The following is an 18,411-nucleotide window of genomic DNA, read 5'->3' as shown; positions in this document are numbered from 1 at the left end:
GCAGAGGCTCCTAAAGTAAAACTTGCTCTAACTGAAAGCTCTGCAGCCTTAGCACAGTTAAAAGAGGATGGTGGTTTTGTAATAAGGCCTTCTGTCCTCTAGACACAACTATTGCAAACAAAAAACATAAGCTGCCACTGACTTTCCATCATTAAAGCATTGAGCTGTGATCTAACCAACAGCCTAGTGGTTAACCAGCCAGTTGAAAAGTGTACTGTTAAACCTGTTCTGTGACCTGTGTTACACTCTCTCCCTCTTTCCAGTGGACAGGTTGGCTCTCACAGCCCCTCGCTGATCAACAACGAGTGTGAAACGCTTGAGGAGTGCATGGTGTGCTCTGATATGAAGAGGGACACCCTCTTCGGGCCCTGTGGGCACATTGCCACCTGCTCACTGTGTTCTCCACGGGTCAAGAAATGCCTCATATGCAAGGACCAAGTCCAATCCAGAACAAAGGTAATTTCAGTCTTTGGCTCTCCCAGAAAATCTACTCTTTATCTGGAAGTCTGAGAGTTCATGTCAAGTTATGAGGGCACGGCATAAGGTCATGCGTGTGTTTTTAGATTCCTTCTGTTATTAAGGTGTCCTGCCTTTTGCATTTTCTTCCCACAGATTGAAGAATGTGTGGTATGTTCGGACAAGAAGGCAGCTGTGCTCTTCCAGCCTTGTGGCCACATGTGCGCCTGTGAGAGTAAGTAAAACATGAGTTAGTTGCCCCTGTGTTTTAACTTGTAATAACTTTGTGGGCATTGGTCAACAGGCATGCTAGTGTAGACATCAATCTGTATGATAACATTTTCTGTATTGTCACCATTAAAAAATAAATAAATAAATAATAATAATAATTTCATACCAATTGCATCACTGCACAGGGTTATTTCAGACAGTCGTTTATATCAGACAAATGGCGTTTGCAGTTTGCCATTCCCATTGATTTCAATAAAAAGGCAGCACTTTACTGTAGTAAAAACTTGACAGATCGATCCATCAGCTGTTTATTCCTCGTTACTGAGCGATTACCCCTGTACTCTACTTTGGCTGTTTAATTCCTGTACGCAGTGTTGGATTTACAGTTTGAAAAAAACAGCATTGATTGCAACAGCAAGCATGGCTGGAAAGAGAAAAGTGATTCGCATCAGCATGAAAATGGACTTTCTAAAGAAGATGAATGAGCTGCTGAAGATGATCCAGCGTGGTCTAGCACAGCATCTCGGTCTTCCTAAATCTACCGTCGGCGTGTGCAGCTTTTCACTGAATGGCATCAAAATTCCAATCCAGACAAAGAGGGAGCACAATGAAAAGGACGTGGAAGTCGAGGAGGTGCTTCTGTGCTGGTTTCAGAATGCACAAGGGAGGGATGCGCTTATCAGTGGCCCTCTTATAGCCCCAAAAAGTCAAGCACTCGGCTGAAGCATTTGACAAACCTGATGGAAGTCTGGCAACAACATAGGGTTCCGCCAAGCACACAGAGAAAAACTTAATTCGGATGCCGCAGGTGCAGAGCAATGGTTACAAAATGTGTTGTCCAACCTGCTCCAAGAGTATAAACCCGGAACATCTTTAATTGTGACCAAGAATGCTTTGTTCTCTAGGTGTGTTGGTTATGGCACACTCGCTTTTAAAAGTGAAGTTCCTCTTGGCCAAAAAAAAAAAAAAAAAAAGCAAAGGAAAGAATTTCAGTCTTGTTTTGCTGTAATATGAATGGCAGTGAAAAATATGACCTGCTAGAGATCCCCGGTTCAAATCCCAGCTCAGCCACTGACTCACTGTGTGACCCTGAGCAAGTCACTTAACCTCCTTGTTCTCTGTCTTTCGGGTGAGACGTTGTTGTATATGACTCTGCAGCTAATGCATAGTTCACACACCCTAGTTTTGTAAAGCGCTTTGTGATGGTGGTCCACTATGAAAGGAGCTATATAAAAATTATTATTATTATTGGCGTCTCTTGCGGCTCTCAGCGGGATTACCAGCTTCAGCTGTGGGTACGTGCTTGGCAGTCCCCCTCTGTTCCAAATGCTTCTTGCAAAGTTCCTATGCTAACTGTAAAATATATTTCCTCCTTGGTAAATTTGTCTTTGTGCATTCGTTGTAAAGTGCCCAGGAGTTGACGGCTGGTAAGTCCAATACGTTGTAAAGCACCTGAAAAGGCCAAAGTCTGGAGCCAGCTTTCACGGAATACTTCTGTGCCATCTGATCCAAAACATCAACACTCTTGTATTATTTTTGTATATTTTCTTGCGTTGTAAAACTCCACGGTCTCTGGTATTTATTTTCACTAGTCCCGATGCTAATTGACTGACCAAAACTGCACAGCTGGCAAGCAGGCGCCAGCCTTCAAAAGGCTGATTTAAAAAAACGATAGACTGTCAGTCATTCACTCAGGCAGAGAGTAGAGACTAATCTAATTACAGCTAAACACACTGCGGACTGGTAAATAAAAATAATAAAGTAGAATACCATTGTGTATAATCGCAATACAGTTGTTTTCTGTGTGGCCGTCAATGTGAATGCTCCCAGGGCTTTTAGGTATAATGTAATATAGCTCCTTTATTTCTGAACTACTGCGTTTCATGCTTTGTGAGAATTGAATACATACAGACAGAAAGGTACATGAACGTGCACCCCCATATGTGTTACACAACTGGACAAAATTAAATTTTAAAACCAAAAACCGCCAAAATGATTGCAGTGGGGCTTCTAGTGTTAAATCACTGTTGCAGCACGCTGTGCATTGAATGCACTAAAGCAGGGAATTCAGGAGCTTGGTGAGCTTTGCATGTGTGGAGAATGTGAAGCAAGAGGCGATCTGCTTTCTGTCCTCAAGGGAGCTGTAATGAGATTTCTGTCCATTTTCACCCTGTTATGCCCATTCCTGTATCACATATGATCCAATGACTCGCCACCCCACTATTATGAATCCAGCTTCACAAGCCAGAATTTCATATGCAGTACAGTGTGTTGCCGGACAGGGGGAAACAATGTACAAGAAACAGAATCTAGTTACATAAAGTAGCTTTTCTCATTTCAAAAGTGCATGGGCATTATGGAGTTAAAAGTTTCATTATGTAAGTTGACATTCTGTTCCTGTTGCCCTTGTCGTTGCAGACTGTGCCAGCCTGATGAAGAAGTGCGTGCAGTGCCGCGCTGTGGTTGAGCGGAGAACACCTTTCATTACATGTTGTGGTGGGAAAGGTATGGAAGATCCCACTGATGATCTTAGTGAGTGAATCTTCCTCATTTTCCCTTTCGGTTTAAATTAAATTTTTTTGTGGATTTCTTTTTGTTTGTCATTAACCTTATTTTCGCTTTGCCGCCGCATTGTTTTCATGTTATTTTTAAGTTATAATAAACTGTTGCAGAGAGACCCTTGTATTTATCCATATTACAGTATTCATAAGTGCTACTAGTTTTTAAAACACAGATAATTGCACTAAATAATGGTTCAGAAATTAGGCTTATATGCCACACTGATGCAAAACAAAACAAAAAAAAAACTTTTAAATTTGCAACTGAAGTTTATATCTGCTGTTTTCTAAAGGTGACATTTTGTTGACTGCTGGTTTTCAGCTTCAAATTTAGAAATTTTACAAAGTTAATCCTACCAAAATGTTTTGTTAATGTTATATATATATATATATATATTATATTATATATATATATATATATATTAGAAAGCGGTTTCAATTCTACTTGCTTGTTTTCACTGCTCAGGAAAAAAAAACACAAAAAACAAAAACAAAAACAAATCACTGCTCAGGAAAAAAAAACACAAAAAACAAAACACAAAAAAAGGACATGGATCTGGGTGACCCCAGCCTTTTTGCTACACATAACAGTAGCGCACTGCATTGAATATTCCAAACGCTGTTGGAATGACTAAATTAAAACAAACAAACAAACATTAAAACCATAGTTTCATATTGCATATTCCCCTTTTTCTTGCCTACATTGATGAATGATGAAACAAGCCTGTTGATAAGCAGAGCACCACCCAATCATGCCTATGCTTTCCTTTTTGGATCTTTTTAGTTGGCTTCCCATGTATCTTTTTTTTATAACCCAGATTTACCAGCAAAGATGAGTTTGCAGCAGGTGAATTAAAAAGCTTTAAATGACTACAGGGGGATATATGTTTCCATCCATCAAATACATCCCAGTTTTATTTTTAATTTCCATATATATTTGATTTTAATTATTTTGTTACTCCTTTCCTTACCTGTTGTATTCCTATTTTAAGTTGCTGCAACTTTTTTTTTAAATTTTCTAAACCTAAAAGGGAAACTGTTGCAAGATCACACAATCCAATCTTCTTTCCTTTTCCAGTAGAAATGAGCAAATGCCAGCCTGTCACAAGCCTTCCATTTGAAAACCCAGCGTCACAATAAAAAAAAAACAAGCCAAACCCAAGAACAAGCAACAACACTGTGTAGCACAATTTTTGTTCCTGAGTAGTAAGTATTATTTCCTATTTGCTTATGCCTCAAAAGTATAGAAAATGGCTATTATTCTCCACAAACTTTGCTTTTGTGACCAGGACAGTGATATTTTGAAATTTACCTTTTTCCAATGAGAAAACGGTCTTTTCGTTCACATAAAGTCAGAAAAAAACAACATATGAATCCAAATTAACATGTATTTATACTAACGTAATACAAAAATGACTACAAAAGATTTAGAAGTGAGTAGTTTTTCAGGATTTACGATTATACTGTAAATCACTTTCACGAATCAGCCCTCAAATGTAGTCTCCCATCATGTTCTCGTTATACTGTCCTTGGTATATCCAGTATATCCTGGGGGAAGCGCTCGCCTTGCTCCTCCGAGTACGCTCCCATGTTCTCCTTGAATTTATCAAGATGAGCATCAAGGATATGGACTTTGAGGGACATCCTACAGCCCATTGTGCCGTAGTTCTTCACCAGAGTCTCAACCAGCTCCACATAGTTTTCGGCCTTGTGATTGCCCAGGAAGCCCTGAACCACTGCGACAAAGCTGTTCCAAGCCGCTTTCTCCTTACTAGTGAGCTTCTTGGGGAATTCATTGCACTCCAGGATCTTCTTTATCTGTGGTCCGACGAAGACACCGGCTTTGACCTTTGCCTCAGACAGCTTAGGGAAGAAGTCTTGAAGGTACTTGAAGGCTGCCGACTCCTTATCTAGAGCTCTGACAGATTGTTTCATAAGGCCCAATTTGATGTGCAGTGGTGGCATCAGCACCTTCCGGGGGTCCACCAGTGGCTCCCACTTGACGTTGTTCCTCCCCACAGAGAACAGTCCCGCCTGTGGTAGTGCGCCTTGGTGTCCCTGCTGTCCCAAAGGCAAAGGTAGCAGGGAAACTTGGTAAAACCGCCTTGGAGACCCATCAGGAATGCCACCATTGCAGCCTCTTGATGCCATCTCAGAAAAATGCAGATATGTATCCACTTAGGCAGCTGGAACTAAACTGAACTGGTGGGCTTAAGGCTCCTGTATTTATACTACTATTTATATTACTGGAAAGTTCTAGAAGTTACTCCAAGTTTACTCAGCAGTGAATCTATCTGGAATGTTCTGGAAAATAGGTAAATTTCAAAATATCACTGTCCTGGTCACAAAAGCAAAGTTTGTGGGGAATAATAGCCATTTTCTATACTTTTGAGGCATAAGCAATTAGGAAATAACACTTACTACCCAGGAACCAAAAAAAATAAATTTGTTACACAGTGCAATCAGGTCTCACGAAACATCAGATACCTCCTTCAGGCTACAAATATTATACCAGTGTAAATAGTTTTTTTTTTTTTTTTTTTTTCGGTTTGTTCATTGGTTAGCGAATTATTTATTTATTTTTTCACAGAAACTTTATTTGGTTTGGAAATGTTGTAACTGGGTTTTTCAGATGTGGGTACTTTGTTAGTTTATACTTTTGTGATGAGTGTTACTTGCCAGGAGGGGGAGCTATATTGCAATTTAGTGTTCTTCCAATCTCAGGTGTATAATTTAAAATTCAAATAAACCATAAGGATTGTTTAAATGTATATGTCAGTTATGTCAGCAGATTGTTAATACGGTACATTCCTTAGGTAAGTGTTTGTTTGACTCGGGCTAAAGGAATTATATGATAGAAAGTGCAAGTATCTTTTTTGTTTAGTATGTAAGATAATAAAGTATTCACTCTAACTGAGGAATAAATGATTTCAGGGGTTCTGATTTTAGGGTTAAATCTGATGAAGCAAGAAATTGGCGTTTCACGCATTTTCACCTGAAGTAATTGGAGTAGGATGCATTTTCACCTGGAGTTGATTTTATTAGTCTAAAAGATCAATTAGTTATTGATGTGGCGTAATAATAGATTGAGGATTTTCCTAACCAACGGTCAAAATATAGGTATGTCCTGATTTATTAGAGCATGATAATATACAACCTCATTTCTCCCTATTCTTCGTGTGTGTGTGTGTGTGTGTAGGTATGTAATTCAGATTTTAACTAGGTGTATTTGCGTTTTTAACCTGAAAACAGAAACAAAGACTTGCAAATCAGAACCTCACATACATAATTATCGTTTAAACTGGTAAGCTACATGCAAAGAGCACATTGATAACAATATATGTGAAATGTTGCCACATACCCAATTGTTACAATCTGTTTGGCCACATTTTAATGGGTTTTGTTCCATTCTAGCCAGCGCAAACATCCCTGCTTTTCAGAGAGACAAGGACAACACGAATGTCAATGCGGACGTGCAAAAACTACAGCAGCAGCTGCTGGACATCAAGGAACAGGTAAAAGAAAGTGTCTTTTTTGTATTTGTTTTACTTATGTTGAATTTCCCACGGACAACAAGGGCTAGAAGCAATTACAGCAGCTACACATAATGCAACACCTCATGTATCAAGAGCTACCAGGGATTTCGATTATTTCGAACATATTGTCCTGAATTGGTCGCAAAAGCCTTAACTTTGTTCATTGTGCCTTTTAATAATAATTGTATTTGTTTGGTGGTATATATTGGACTACCACCTTGACTAGTAAATAGGAATGGAAATGAAGATGGCCATTGCAGAGCAGTTTGATCCATTCCTGGTTTTAATATGAGTTTAATAACACAACTGAGTTTGTTACTTCTACACTGGCTAATCAAGCCTGTACTAGAACCTCTTGCTTTGCAATAAGTCTCATTTCCATCCCTGAGTAAATGAACGTTATTGTAGTCATCATTAATTGTTTCTTTGTTGCGCTTCAGGTGGCATTAGTGTGGTTTACTAACCATGCACACAGTGGCAAGAGGTGGTTGGTGAACCAATCTTTTAGACTGTGGTTTTCAAATCAGTTAATGAATATCGTATTGAACCGTGACAACAATGTGATTCTTTGTAGTGTTTTAAAAGTTACGTTATCAAAAAAAAAAAAAAAAGATTTCTAATCATTAGTCATCCAAAAATTGTTATTTTTACATGGGAATTCTTCATGTTTCTTACAGACGATGTGCCCGGTCTGCCTGGATCGATTGAAGAATATGATCTTCATGTGTGGGCATGGCACTTGCCAGCTGTGCGGTGACCGCATGAGCGAATGCCCCATCTGTCGCAAGGGTATTGAGCGCAGAATCCTCCTCTACTAGACCAGGGGGGGAGGGGAGAAAGAGGAAGTGACATTGCAGCTGTCTGAGTAGATGCAATTCAGCAATTATGTATCTTCAATAACTGACTTTTGTTTTTATAATTGCTTTTGTTTTAAATAAAAAATAGTGCTGTTCTCCAACTGAATAGTTTAGGTTGGTAGAGAAAAAGGTTTAGAAATGAAAGAATTCAAGAACTGGAGGCCAAATCCTTATCTTACTGTTGCTGACTCCTGTGTTTTGTTTTGTTTTTTAAAGCAAGTATATCTCTCAACCGCCATCGATCCTGAAACAGTGCAAAACAGTACTCTATTAGTGAAATATGCAATGAACCGGTTCATTGTAATGAGCAAGGAGTACAAATATTAAAGCAATCTTGATTGAGTTCATGAAAACTTCACACAAGGGAGGGCAGCAACTGTAAGTAAGCCTGTCTGGGTGTTTCACAAGTGTAGCAGAGAACAGTTTGGATGCTGTTAAATAGTCATTTCATTGAATCCTAGCTGAGGCAATTTTGCTTTAATTTTTTTTTTTTTTTTAATATAGAAGAATAGTATAAATGTTTAACACTAAACCCAGTATAGTTCTTAATATAGATAATGTTAGCAATCAAGAACCAAAGTCATTCAGATGAACCAGCACTTTCCTAGAGGTATTACAGAACTTTAAAACCTGTTGTGTCAGTCTAAACTTTCTCTCCCAGGTAAGCTTATTATAGTCATGAGGCATTTTGCATTCTATGTACATTACAGTGGCTACACAAGACATTTTCTGTGGAAATCTAGCATAAGCGTGCAGTCATATATACACGTGCCCATGAAGCTGTGTGCATTGTAGTCCTGGCATTGTTTTAAAACTAGATTTTATTGTGGCATCATTTATATATGGTTCAGAGTCTGGACTTATTTTTTTTTATTTTGCAGTTTGCTGTTGGTTTCACTTGTCACCCCATGTGCATGATATCAACCATTTAGAAAATAAACTGCTTTTTCAAAAACTGTTTTTCATTGCAATTTGAGGTTCAGAGTACAGTAGGCACCTATACTGACAGTCAATATTGCAAATGGCACAGTGAACAGCAATGTACATGGAACACATATATTTTCGTTTTCTCTTGGTAACTTAGTGCATTCAAGTTATTGTGTGTGTGTGGTGTTTGTTTTTTTTTTTTTTTTTTATAAATGCATCCTAAGCATAGAAGAACCTGATTTTGTAGACTTGTAAACCTGCACTACAAAGGACAAAATAGCAGTTGTGCACCGTAGGTAATTTCATTTTTAGTTTCTGAAGACAAAAATAATAGCTGAATGTGCCAAAATTGCTCAACATCATCAGAACAAAACTACACCATTTTCCTATTGTGCAAGACATCTGACTTGTCCTGTATAAAAAAACATCACTAGCATCTAAAGACTTAACATCGGAAGCAGTTTGTTTTACCTGGTGCCATCTAGTATTTTATGTTCTCCAAATGAAAATATCTAGCGTTTGATTTTCAAAACTGTTTAAACTACACTACACAGAGTAATGGCACAATTGCTTGGTGACTTTTTCATACAATTATTATAGTAGCTGTACATTGTTGAACTAAATTTAGATTTATGGTATTGATTATTCATTTTTAAAACTGCTGTTCTAAGCTCATTTTGACACTTTTCTTGCTGCAGGAATGATTAGCATAAAAGCACACTTAATATATCTGTACTTTAAACTGTATAAGCTATCTCCACTAGCATGTATATTCATCATCTTATATTACAAATTACAATTTATTGCATGAAATATTCTGCTGAATAAGGCAGACTGCTATTAACCTTGTTTCAATTGACTGTTCTTCAGTTGTATAAACGTGACTTGAAAAGTTACATTTTCCACTAAAAGAATGTCTCTGCTCATACAAAATCATGTAATCTGCAATGAAGTGGACAATCAAACAAAAGGTTTTATCAATGGAAGACCACATTTATTTTAGAATGGTTCCTACTCTAAATAGGCCTTTAGCTGCTGCCGCTATCTGCAAGCATGGGCTTGTATTCAGTTAAATGCTGCTTTGTTTTCTTGAGCTTTTTTTTTTTTTATGTATTGAAGAAGAAATGTGCAGTACCTCTACAAAGGTATTCAAGTGCAGTTAAACAAATTGAGCATGTTTTTGTTGTGTTTTTTTTAAACTTGTGTTGTCCAAACTAGGTAATGTCTAAATTTATATGGTCTTTCTGTCGAAATGCGAGCAGTTGGAATCCTAAAAACATGAACGTCATTTCAGATGAGAAGGGAAGTGTGCATGTGTGGGATGTGGGGGTTGAGTTCAACAAGAAAGTAATGATGTATGTGTTAAAAAGAAACTTAAGGGCTGAAACAAAGTGTGAGCATTTTCAATGTAAGCATTATATTAGAGTTCAGCACAAGTCTGCAGTGTTTGTACTGAAGCATGGTGTCAGTGGCTGACAATGCCCTATGCAAATGTTATTTATTTTAGAACGGAAATAAGCTTTGGTTTGAATGCCAGTCCTTGTTTTATCAGCGTGTGTTATTATTTTAACATTTAATCTAGATGCACAAATGTACCATCTAATTGCTAGTAATGTATTTTAACTTGGTAGGCTTTTTTGTTGTTGTTATCACGAAAGATCTTACTTCAAAAGGTGTTGCAGTGCACAGCAATCTCTTGTTTTCCCAATCATTGTTACTGGACTTGTTGCTGTTTCCTTTTTTTTTTTTTTTTTTTTTGCTTGAATGTTTGTGACAACTGCAATAGGTTTTGTAACATGGAAGCTTTTTAGTTCACTCTGTATTACTAAGTGCTTTAAAATAAATGCTTTGTTTAAATAAACTGGTCTTTCAAGACTAACGCTTTAGAAATAAACTCCACTATGCCTCAGTCTTGTGTCGCTGATATTTTCTATGTGTATAGTTATTGGTAATACTCCTGGTAAGAGTCGACGCACTCCTTGTTGGCTTTGGAAACCTGGGGGGAAGGGGTATGAATGAGTTTTTGTATGCAGGGCTGTTTTCCTTAGTTAATTATACAGATGCGTTTTGTAAGAAAAGCATCAAATCTGAATAATTTGATCTTATGAGAAGGCTGCATATGTTGTACCTCTGTGGAAATGCATGGAGAGTCAGAACAAAGTGGTGTAAAGTACTGTCAGTGTACACTTGACTTACACCAACAGTACTTGGATAACTGTAAACCAGCAAAAATTATTATATTGCTAATTATATTAATATAGTGCTTGTTTTGTTCGTAACTTTTAAAGCCTCGTAAGCAAAGGTCAAGTAGATAACTTATTTGGCCTTCATAAAATTATGAAAAACTTAAATAAATTAATAATAATACTTACAGAATTGTTTATATTATAAAACCTCTAGATCAGGCTCCTTTCACACAATAAAGATACATTTTGCAGATTGTGTGGTCATTAATGTTTATATGAGGTAATAGTGGTCATTTATACAAAAAAAGAAATGGGAACCCCATTTTAAATATCTTAGGGCGGAATGGGCAGTTGAGGTCCCCTTTTAAGTATTTTTTCCGTGCACATATTTGTATCGGTACACTTTTGCTTCACATATGCCTGCTGAAACAATATACTGGACTTCACATTGGACAGAATAGATTGTCAAGTATTTATTTCTTAATTTTCTTAACTAAGAACAGTGATGTACCCTTCAAAAATAGTTGAATTACCCTGGAAGTTTTTTGCTGATTTTACTTTGTGCCAACATCTCTGATGCAAATAATTGTTTTAATTAAGAGTTGAAGCAAATTGCTTATGGTCTAAGGCTAAAAATTCTAGGTTTGGCGATCATTGGGATCCAAAGTGTGTTCAGAAAGAAGACCAGTTTCTCCAGGCTTATGTACTGCAGCCCATTGTGTAAGGTCGTCGTTTATCAGTGAGGGTGCTAGACCGACAGCAGTGGTGCTGGAGACAACACTATCTAATTAAGCCCCAGTGTGGCTGTGTGTTTATTTTTTTTACACGGCTTGGGTCGTTGCACTACTGAAAGCGCTATTTTTTGTCAGTTACCCTCTTTGACTTCACGCTGTGCTTGGCGGTGGGGATAGGTGCAGGAGGTCATCTGTTGACAGGCTGCTGGGGCTATGAAAGCTACAGCAATGTTTTCTCCCAGGGCATCCGAAAGTGACTTTGAACCACAGGCGCATTCACAACACACAGATCTGCTTTGAGAGAACCATCTGCGTTTGTGGGATTAGGTAGTGATGGACTGAAACCCATTTTTTACAAAAACAGAATAGCATGTAGAAGTGATATTCCACTTTTTTCATAGATTTTTAAAAAATCAGAGGTTCTGTTTAGACACTTTTTAAATGAGTAGCAAATAAATGTCTATCTGGCTTTTTTTCAATCAAGGTTGTTTTTGTCTCAATGATTTCTGCACCAAATAGAAAGGTGGATAACAAATGTTCTTGTAAATGTAATCAAAATACCCTTTGCCGTTCTATTCAATTACATTATTTATCATTTAACCAGGACACGAACCTACTGAAATTTAAAAAGACAAATTCCTATATAACGGCAAAAAGCTGAAATTATCTTGCTTAATATCTACTTCATTTTTAGGTTATGCTGTAGTACACTTTAGGTAGATTTAATATGTGTGGTATTCTGTACAATTGCACAAACAGACACACAGATTTAGTTCTGGATAAGTGAAGGTTGATAATACAATTAATTTTATTTAGTTCATGTACACAATTTATTTAGTTCATGTGCACAAATTAAACACCCCTAAACTAAGAAGTTAGGTACAATTATTGCTTAAAGGCAGTGGTAGTTTGGTTAATATTTTTGCTGAAAGTGTCCGTTTTGCATAAATACTTGGGGGGGCTTTTAAATAAATAAATAAACAAACTGAAGGTCTAAATACCTCAATTATTAACTATTAATCGAGCTATGGTAATTTATTGAACTGCTTTTAAACTTTATTGCATAGAGTAAAAAAAAATACAGTAAAATGAGGTACTAGGAAAATCGGATTTATACATTTTAGGACAACAATCTGCCACTGTTTTTTTTTTTTTTTTTAAACTGAAACTAGTGATAGCATGCTGTGTTTTTGTCAAAAGTTACAAATGAATCTGACGACACAAAAACAGTTTGGAATGTTTTTGTCAAAAGTTCGACAAATACATGTTTTACAAGGTGGCAATTATATATTAAATATAGTATAAGGTCGTTACAATATATATATATATATATATATATATGTAGATATATATATATATATATATACATACATCCTTTGTGTTACATAAAGGGATATGGCTTGTCACTACCGTTGGATGAGAAAGTTTAGATCACCATCGACGTTACTGCGTAAGACCACAAATTCAAAGTACAAGCCTTATTGAGGAAATGGAATTGTAAATGTGATTATGTACTGAATACTTTATACACTGTATCTTGTTTGTATTAAATGCATATAAAAGCTTGGCTACTGGATAGCTTTGCTTTATGACATTGGCAAACAACAAAGTACACTTTGCTACTCCTCGCCACACAGAACAAAGGTAGGGTTGAGTACGGTGCAGTTTGCCCCTGAGTTGAACCACCCCCATAGTTAGGTAATTCTTGGCAACAAAACTCTCCTGCCTTTGTGCCTCCCATATAGTGATTGCTTTATTACTATTGATTGGGGCAAAGTTTCAGTGATCTGTTTGCCTTTGGCTCCAGTGGAAAATGAAAGAAAAGCATGTTTCACATAGCTGGAAATATACTGAGCAAACAAGGTGTTAGTTGACGTGACAGTTCCTTAAATCCTTTGGCTTATTATCACTGTGAAGATCAGAAACATTCTTATTTGCTGTAACAGCAAAGCTTGCTTAATGCACATGAAAGTCATCTACACTTTGGAACATGTAGATTAGGCAGACATTTATATATGGTATTTAGATCAATGCAACAATATTGTGTATTTGCTAATGTTAATTCTACTTTCTGCCACTGAGCATCAACAGTAATTGTATTTATTCTTCACTCACTTATCTCTTTTGTTTTATATACTTTAATTTGTAATTAACCTTAACAGCCTTCTTGACCAGGTTGTTGTTGTACAGTAAATGACACTTGATTTTTTCTTTCAGAATTATATTTTATTAACGCTTCAATGCATAAACAAGACATTCATCTCCCACAACAATACATCAATAAAAATAAATAAATAAATCATATTAAATAGAGCTATGAAATACCGTAACTATATAACCTAAATAAATAAGTACCATAACATGTTAGTGATCTCTAGTCGAAACAATCACTATGACTGATTAGAACTTTCTGAATATTTATCTAAAGTTCGGGAGTTTCATTTTAATTTATTTTAGAATGTTTGTATACTTTTAGCATATTTTGTGGATTCTGAGGTGTAGCGTTGCTTGTATTAATTCTCCATTGTGTTATTAATTTGATTTAGCCTGTAGGAAGTTTGAGTGAAGGGATGATCTTCTTAATGCTTTTTTAGTGAATATGCAAGTTTTTTGCCAGATTTTTCACCGTGGACATGACATTTACTTTAAATTCTCTTTAAAATGAGGACTTCTTTATTAGTAAGAAGATTGTTTTACTGTAACTTTAATTTTGTGTGGTTAGAATATTGTGCAGGACTAGGATTGTTAATAAATAATACTTCTGCCTGTTTGGTTAAGTCTTTCAACTGTTTGATTTCTGCCATTTGCTCTTTCTTTTCAGCTGATGTGAAGACAGTAATTTTACCTCTAATATAACAATTAAGAGTAACCCAAATAGTTCCTTGTGAAATCTCATCAGTGTTATTTAATAAAAAATAAAAACTCATTGATAAGATTATCTATGCCATTGAAGTCATTAATAAGGGAATTGTTAATATGCTGTGCACTATTTTTTTGTAATTGGATCATTAGTTAGATAAATTGATAATGTGACTGGGGCATGATCTGATATTTCAGTAGTTTCAGTTGTGGCATTATATATATATATATATATATATATATATATATATATATATATATAGAGCGATAGAGAACGAGTAGCAAACAGAATTAATTCTAGCTAAAGATTTATGCATGGCAGAGAAAAATGTTAATTATTTACCAGTTGGATTTAATATTCTCCAAATATCAAGTAAATTGAGTTCTTCGACTAAATTATTTAGGATTTGAGATTTACCTAAATTCTATGTTTTTTTTTTTTTTAAGTCTGATCAGTAAAGTTATCTATTGCTGTATTAGTCACCCCCTAATATCAAAGGAAGATTAATCCAGTCACTTAATGAATTAATGACAAAATAAAAACATTTAAAAAATGATGATATATTATATTATTGGCATAAACTCCATCTCCCCACTAATCAAATGGATAAATAAATAAAGTTTTAAAAGTCAGTTGGATTAACAGAAGTTCTAAGCACCTAAAGCAGTACCTTTTTCAGACATCAGCTTCGTTGTGTATTTTTTGTTCTGTTTCTTGAGTATCCTGGTCCTTCAGAATTAAACTGTTTGTGTAGGGTTAGTTGCTATCTTGTGAGTTTTAAGAAACAATCAATAAATTATAGTAAGCAGTTTTTCTGATTTAGAATTAAAGTATTAGAGCCTCTCACTGTGAATCATCACATAGCCGCCAGGGACACTTTGTAAAAGATCATTATCTTGAAAAAACATACACACACACACACATAGATAGATATATATATATATATATATATATATATATATATATATATATATATATATATATATATATATATATAATATTGTAAGGTGGCAGGGGGGAGGGTCAGATTCCTCCCTGCCTAAAAAATGCACACTTTGTTTAATTGAATTGCTTTTGTTTAATTTGTGGTAATTGTTTTATTGTTAATTATCCCCTGCACCTGGCTATCATTGTAAATTAGAGCCAGGTGCAGGGTATTTAAGGAAAGCAGCCAGTTTGCTCAGGGCTGTTGCTGCTGATGTGGAACGAAGAGCCCGACTGGAAGTCGTAAAGGTCCGTTTAAAACCTACATTTGGTTTTATAAAAATCAGTGTTAGTGTTTTGTTGTTGTGTTATATGTCAGGTAAACAGGTTAGCTGTCCTGCATGTTAGTCAGGGACCTGCATGTGTTTAGTTAGTGCTCCGAGGGAGCTAGGTGTTTGTTTGTTTGATTTATTTTTCAATAAAAGTGCGCGAAAGCGCATTAAAAATAAAAGTTTTTATTTCTGGGTCACGTTCTTAAAGGGGCACGAACCTGATCTACGGCCAATCTATTTATATATTAGTAACGTGGCAGGGAGGGGGTCAGTATCCCCCCTGCCAAAAACATTTATTTTTATTTGTTTATTTTGTTTTTGTATATTATTAAAATAGTGCATCAGCGCTGGAAAAAATCAATTTCTGTGTCCTGGGTCCTGTTTGAAAGGGGCAACGAACAGTGTGAGAGTTGCAGTCATATTACTAATATATATAAAAATATATACATTTTTTTGTATTATTTCTTAGCAGATGCCATTCTACAGGGTGACTTACAATTTTTACAACATATCCCAGTACAAAGTGTCACAGTACAAAAATCACATTGTAAATTATCACATTAGAGTATCATATTACAGATAACAGCAGTTAGAAAGTACAATAAAATCAGTAGCAGAAAAGATCAAATTTAAATAAGAGCAAAATAAAGAATACAGTAAATAATTACATTTAAGAGCAAGTTCAACTAAGAGCAGTTAACTTATAGTAAAAATGCTTATGTGAGTAAAATCTATTTACAGCGACAGCGAGTGGGAGAAGTACAGGCGTGGAAAAGTACAGAGCAGTTTAGAAGCAGTAAGGAGAAATTGCATCTTTAATTGCTTTAATCAGAAAACACAGGACATTGGGGAAACACAGCAGCAGCTCAAAGTCAAACAGCCACGTGTGTTTTTCTGATAATAAACAAGCTGAAACTTGGAGAAGCTGATTCAAATTCAGCGCCGTTCTGAGACACGGGCGAGGGGAGGAGCCAACAGCACAGCAGAACAATGCAGTTAAACGAGGCAGTCTTCCCAGCGACAGCATGTGGAAGCGACAGCGAGTGGGAGAAGTACAGGCGTGGAAAAGTACAGAGCAGTTTAGAAGCAGTTTGAAAGCAGGTTGACAGCTGCAGAAGAAACTAAACTTCAAGAAACCCCTCAACATGGTCTTCAAGCCAATAATCTGTGACACCTGCTTGATGTGGGAAATCCGAGAAAACCCAGCAGAGCTAAACCAAGTGTGCGTAAAGTGCCGTGCGATCCAGGATTTGCATAAACTAGTAAGTATGCTAGAAATGGAGCTGGAAGAAGTGAGACAGCAACAGAATCTTGAGGAACTGACACACCCACAATTCATGGAAGTCTGCATCACCCCTAACAGACTGAAAGCCACCAGGAAGACAGAAGGTCAGAACAGCTGGGTTCAGGTAGGCAGAAGCAGGGAAGAAAAGAAACTTTGTCAAACACAACCACCAGAAATCAAAACAACCAACAAATTTGAGTCACTTCAGAATTTTGATGAGCAGAACCAACAACAAGAGAACAAAAGGAACAACATCCAGGACCCTATTGACAGTGGTGACCAGACAGCAAAAAGAAGGGAGGTCATGATTGTTGGGGACTCCATATTGAGAAACACAGCAAGTTCAATTCGCAGTTTGGACCCCCTTACTACAACAGTGTGCTGCCTTCCGGGAGCCTCGGTCAAGCACATCACTGAGAACGTGGACAGGCTCCTAGAACGAACAGGAGACGACCCGGTAGTAGTCGTCCACATCGGTACAAACAACATTGGAAGAGACAGACCAAAATCCCTGCAAAACAAATTCAGAGAGCTAGGAAGGAAATTAAAAGAGAAAACCAAAACTGTGGTATATTCTGGTATACTACCGGCACCTTGCAAAGGCCCATATGGACAGCTGGAAATAATTAATCAAAACGCATGGCTGAAGACGTGGTGCACATGGGAAGGCTTCACCTATCTTGATCATTGGACCACATTCAACAACGAGGACTATCTGTATAGACGGGACAGACTGCACTTAAATAACAAGGGAACCAGTCTACTTGGAGAAAAAATCCTCGAGCAGGTTCAGAAGCATTTAAACTAGAAAGGAAGGGGGGAGAAATCAACAAAAAAACAGAAGGGAGACCGCATCAAAACAAGAACAACAACTCAGGTAAGACAACCATTAAATGTATTTATCTAAATGCTAGAAGTATCAGAAACAAAATTCTAGAACTTGAAGCTACTGCACTAACAAGTAACTATGATGTGATAGGTGTTACAGAAACTTGGTTGTCTGAGAGTGATGGGGACGAATATAATATTTGTGGGTATACACTGTATAGGAAAGACAGGCAGGACAGAAGAGGAGGAGGGGTAGCGCTATACATAAGAAACAGTCTTGAAGCCCAGGTGTTAAACCTGGACAAAGAAAATAAAGCCGAATCAATATGGGTCAGAATAACGGACAAAAATTCAAAGGGCATAATAATAGGAGCATGCTATAGACTGCCAGATTCAGACGGTGAGTAAAATAATCTGTTATACAATGACATTAGAAATGCATGTAGCAAAGGAGAAACCATACTAATGGGGGATTTCAACTTCCCCCATATAAAATGGGAAAACCCGGTGGGTAGCACGAAGGATGAAATTGAAATGGTGGAAATGACAAATGACTGCTTCCTAACACAATTTGTCAAGGCACTGATTTAGTCTTTTCAAATAATGAAGCCAGAATAACTAAAACAGAGGTCAGAGAACCACTGGCAAACTCAGACCACAACATGGTCTCATTTGAAGTGTTTTTTAAAACCCCAAA

General features: G+C 36.8%; 1 protein-coding gene across 5 annotated transcripts in view; it reads left to right on the top strand.

The window, feature by feature from the left end:
- Positions 1-10,474, top strand: part of LOC121313512 (E3 ubiquitin-protein ligase MIB1) — a 95,067-nt gene extending 84,593 nt beyond the window's left edge. For 4 of the 5 annotated variants that reach the window (XM_041246157.1, XM_041246154.1, XM_041246155.1 and 1 more), the window contains 5 exons: positions 264-456; positions 613-691; positions 3,106-3,219; positions 6,660-6,760; positions 7,459-10,474. In XM_041246157.1, coding sequence (XP_041102091.1) covers positions 264-456; positions 613-691; positions 3,106-3,219; positions 6,660-6,760; positions 7,459-7,599 — 628 coding nt within the window. In that variant the 3' untranslated portion in view covers positions 7,600-10,474. The remainder of the gene's footprint in view (positions 1-263; positions 457-612; positions 692-3,105; positions 3,220-6,659; positions 6,761-7,458) is intronic. The other variant, XM_041246156.1, reaches the window with a different exon arrangement.
- Positions 10,475-18,411: the final 7,937 nt, after the last annotated feature.

This window comes from Polyodon spathula, chromosome 3 (assembly GCF_017654505.1).
Source record: "Polyodon spathula isolate WHYD16114869_AA chromosome 3, ASM1765450v1, whole genome shotgun sequence".
In the NCBI taxonomy this organism is placed as follows: domain Eukaryota; kingdom Metazoa; phylum Chordata; class Actinopteri; order Acipenseriformes; family Polyodontidae; genus Polyodon; species Polyodon spathula.
Note: the sequence above shows the minus strand (reverse complement) of the source record. Positions and strands in the feature narration are given on the sequence as shown.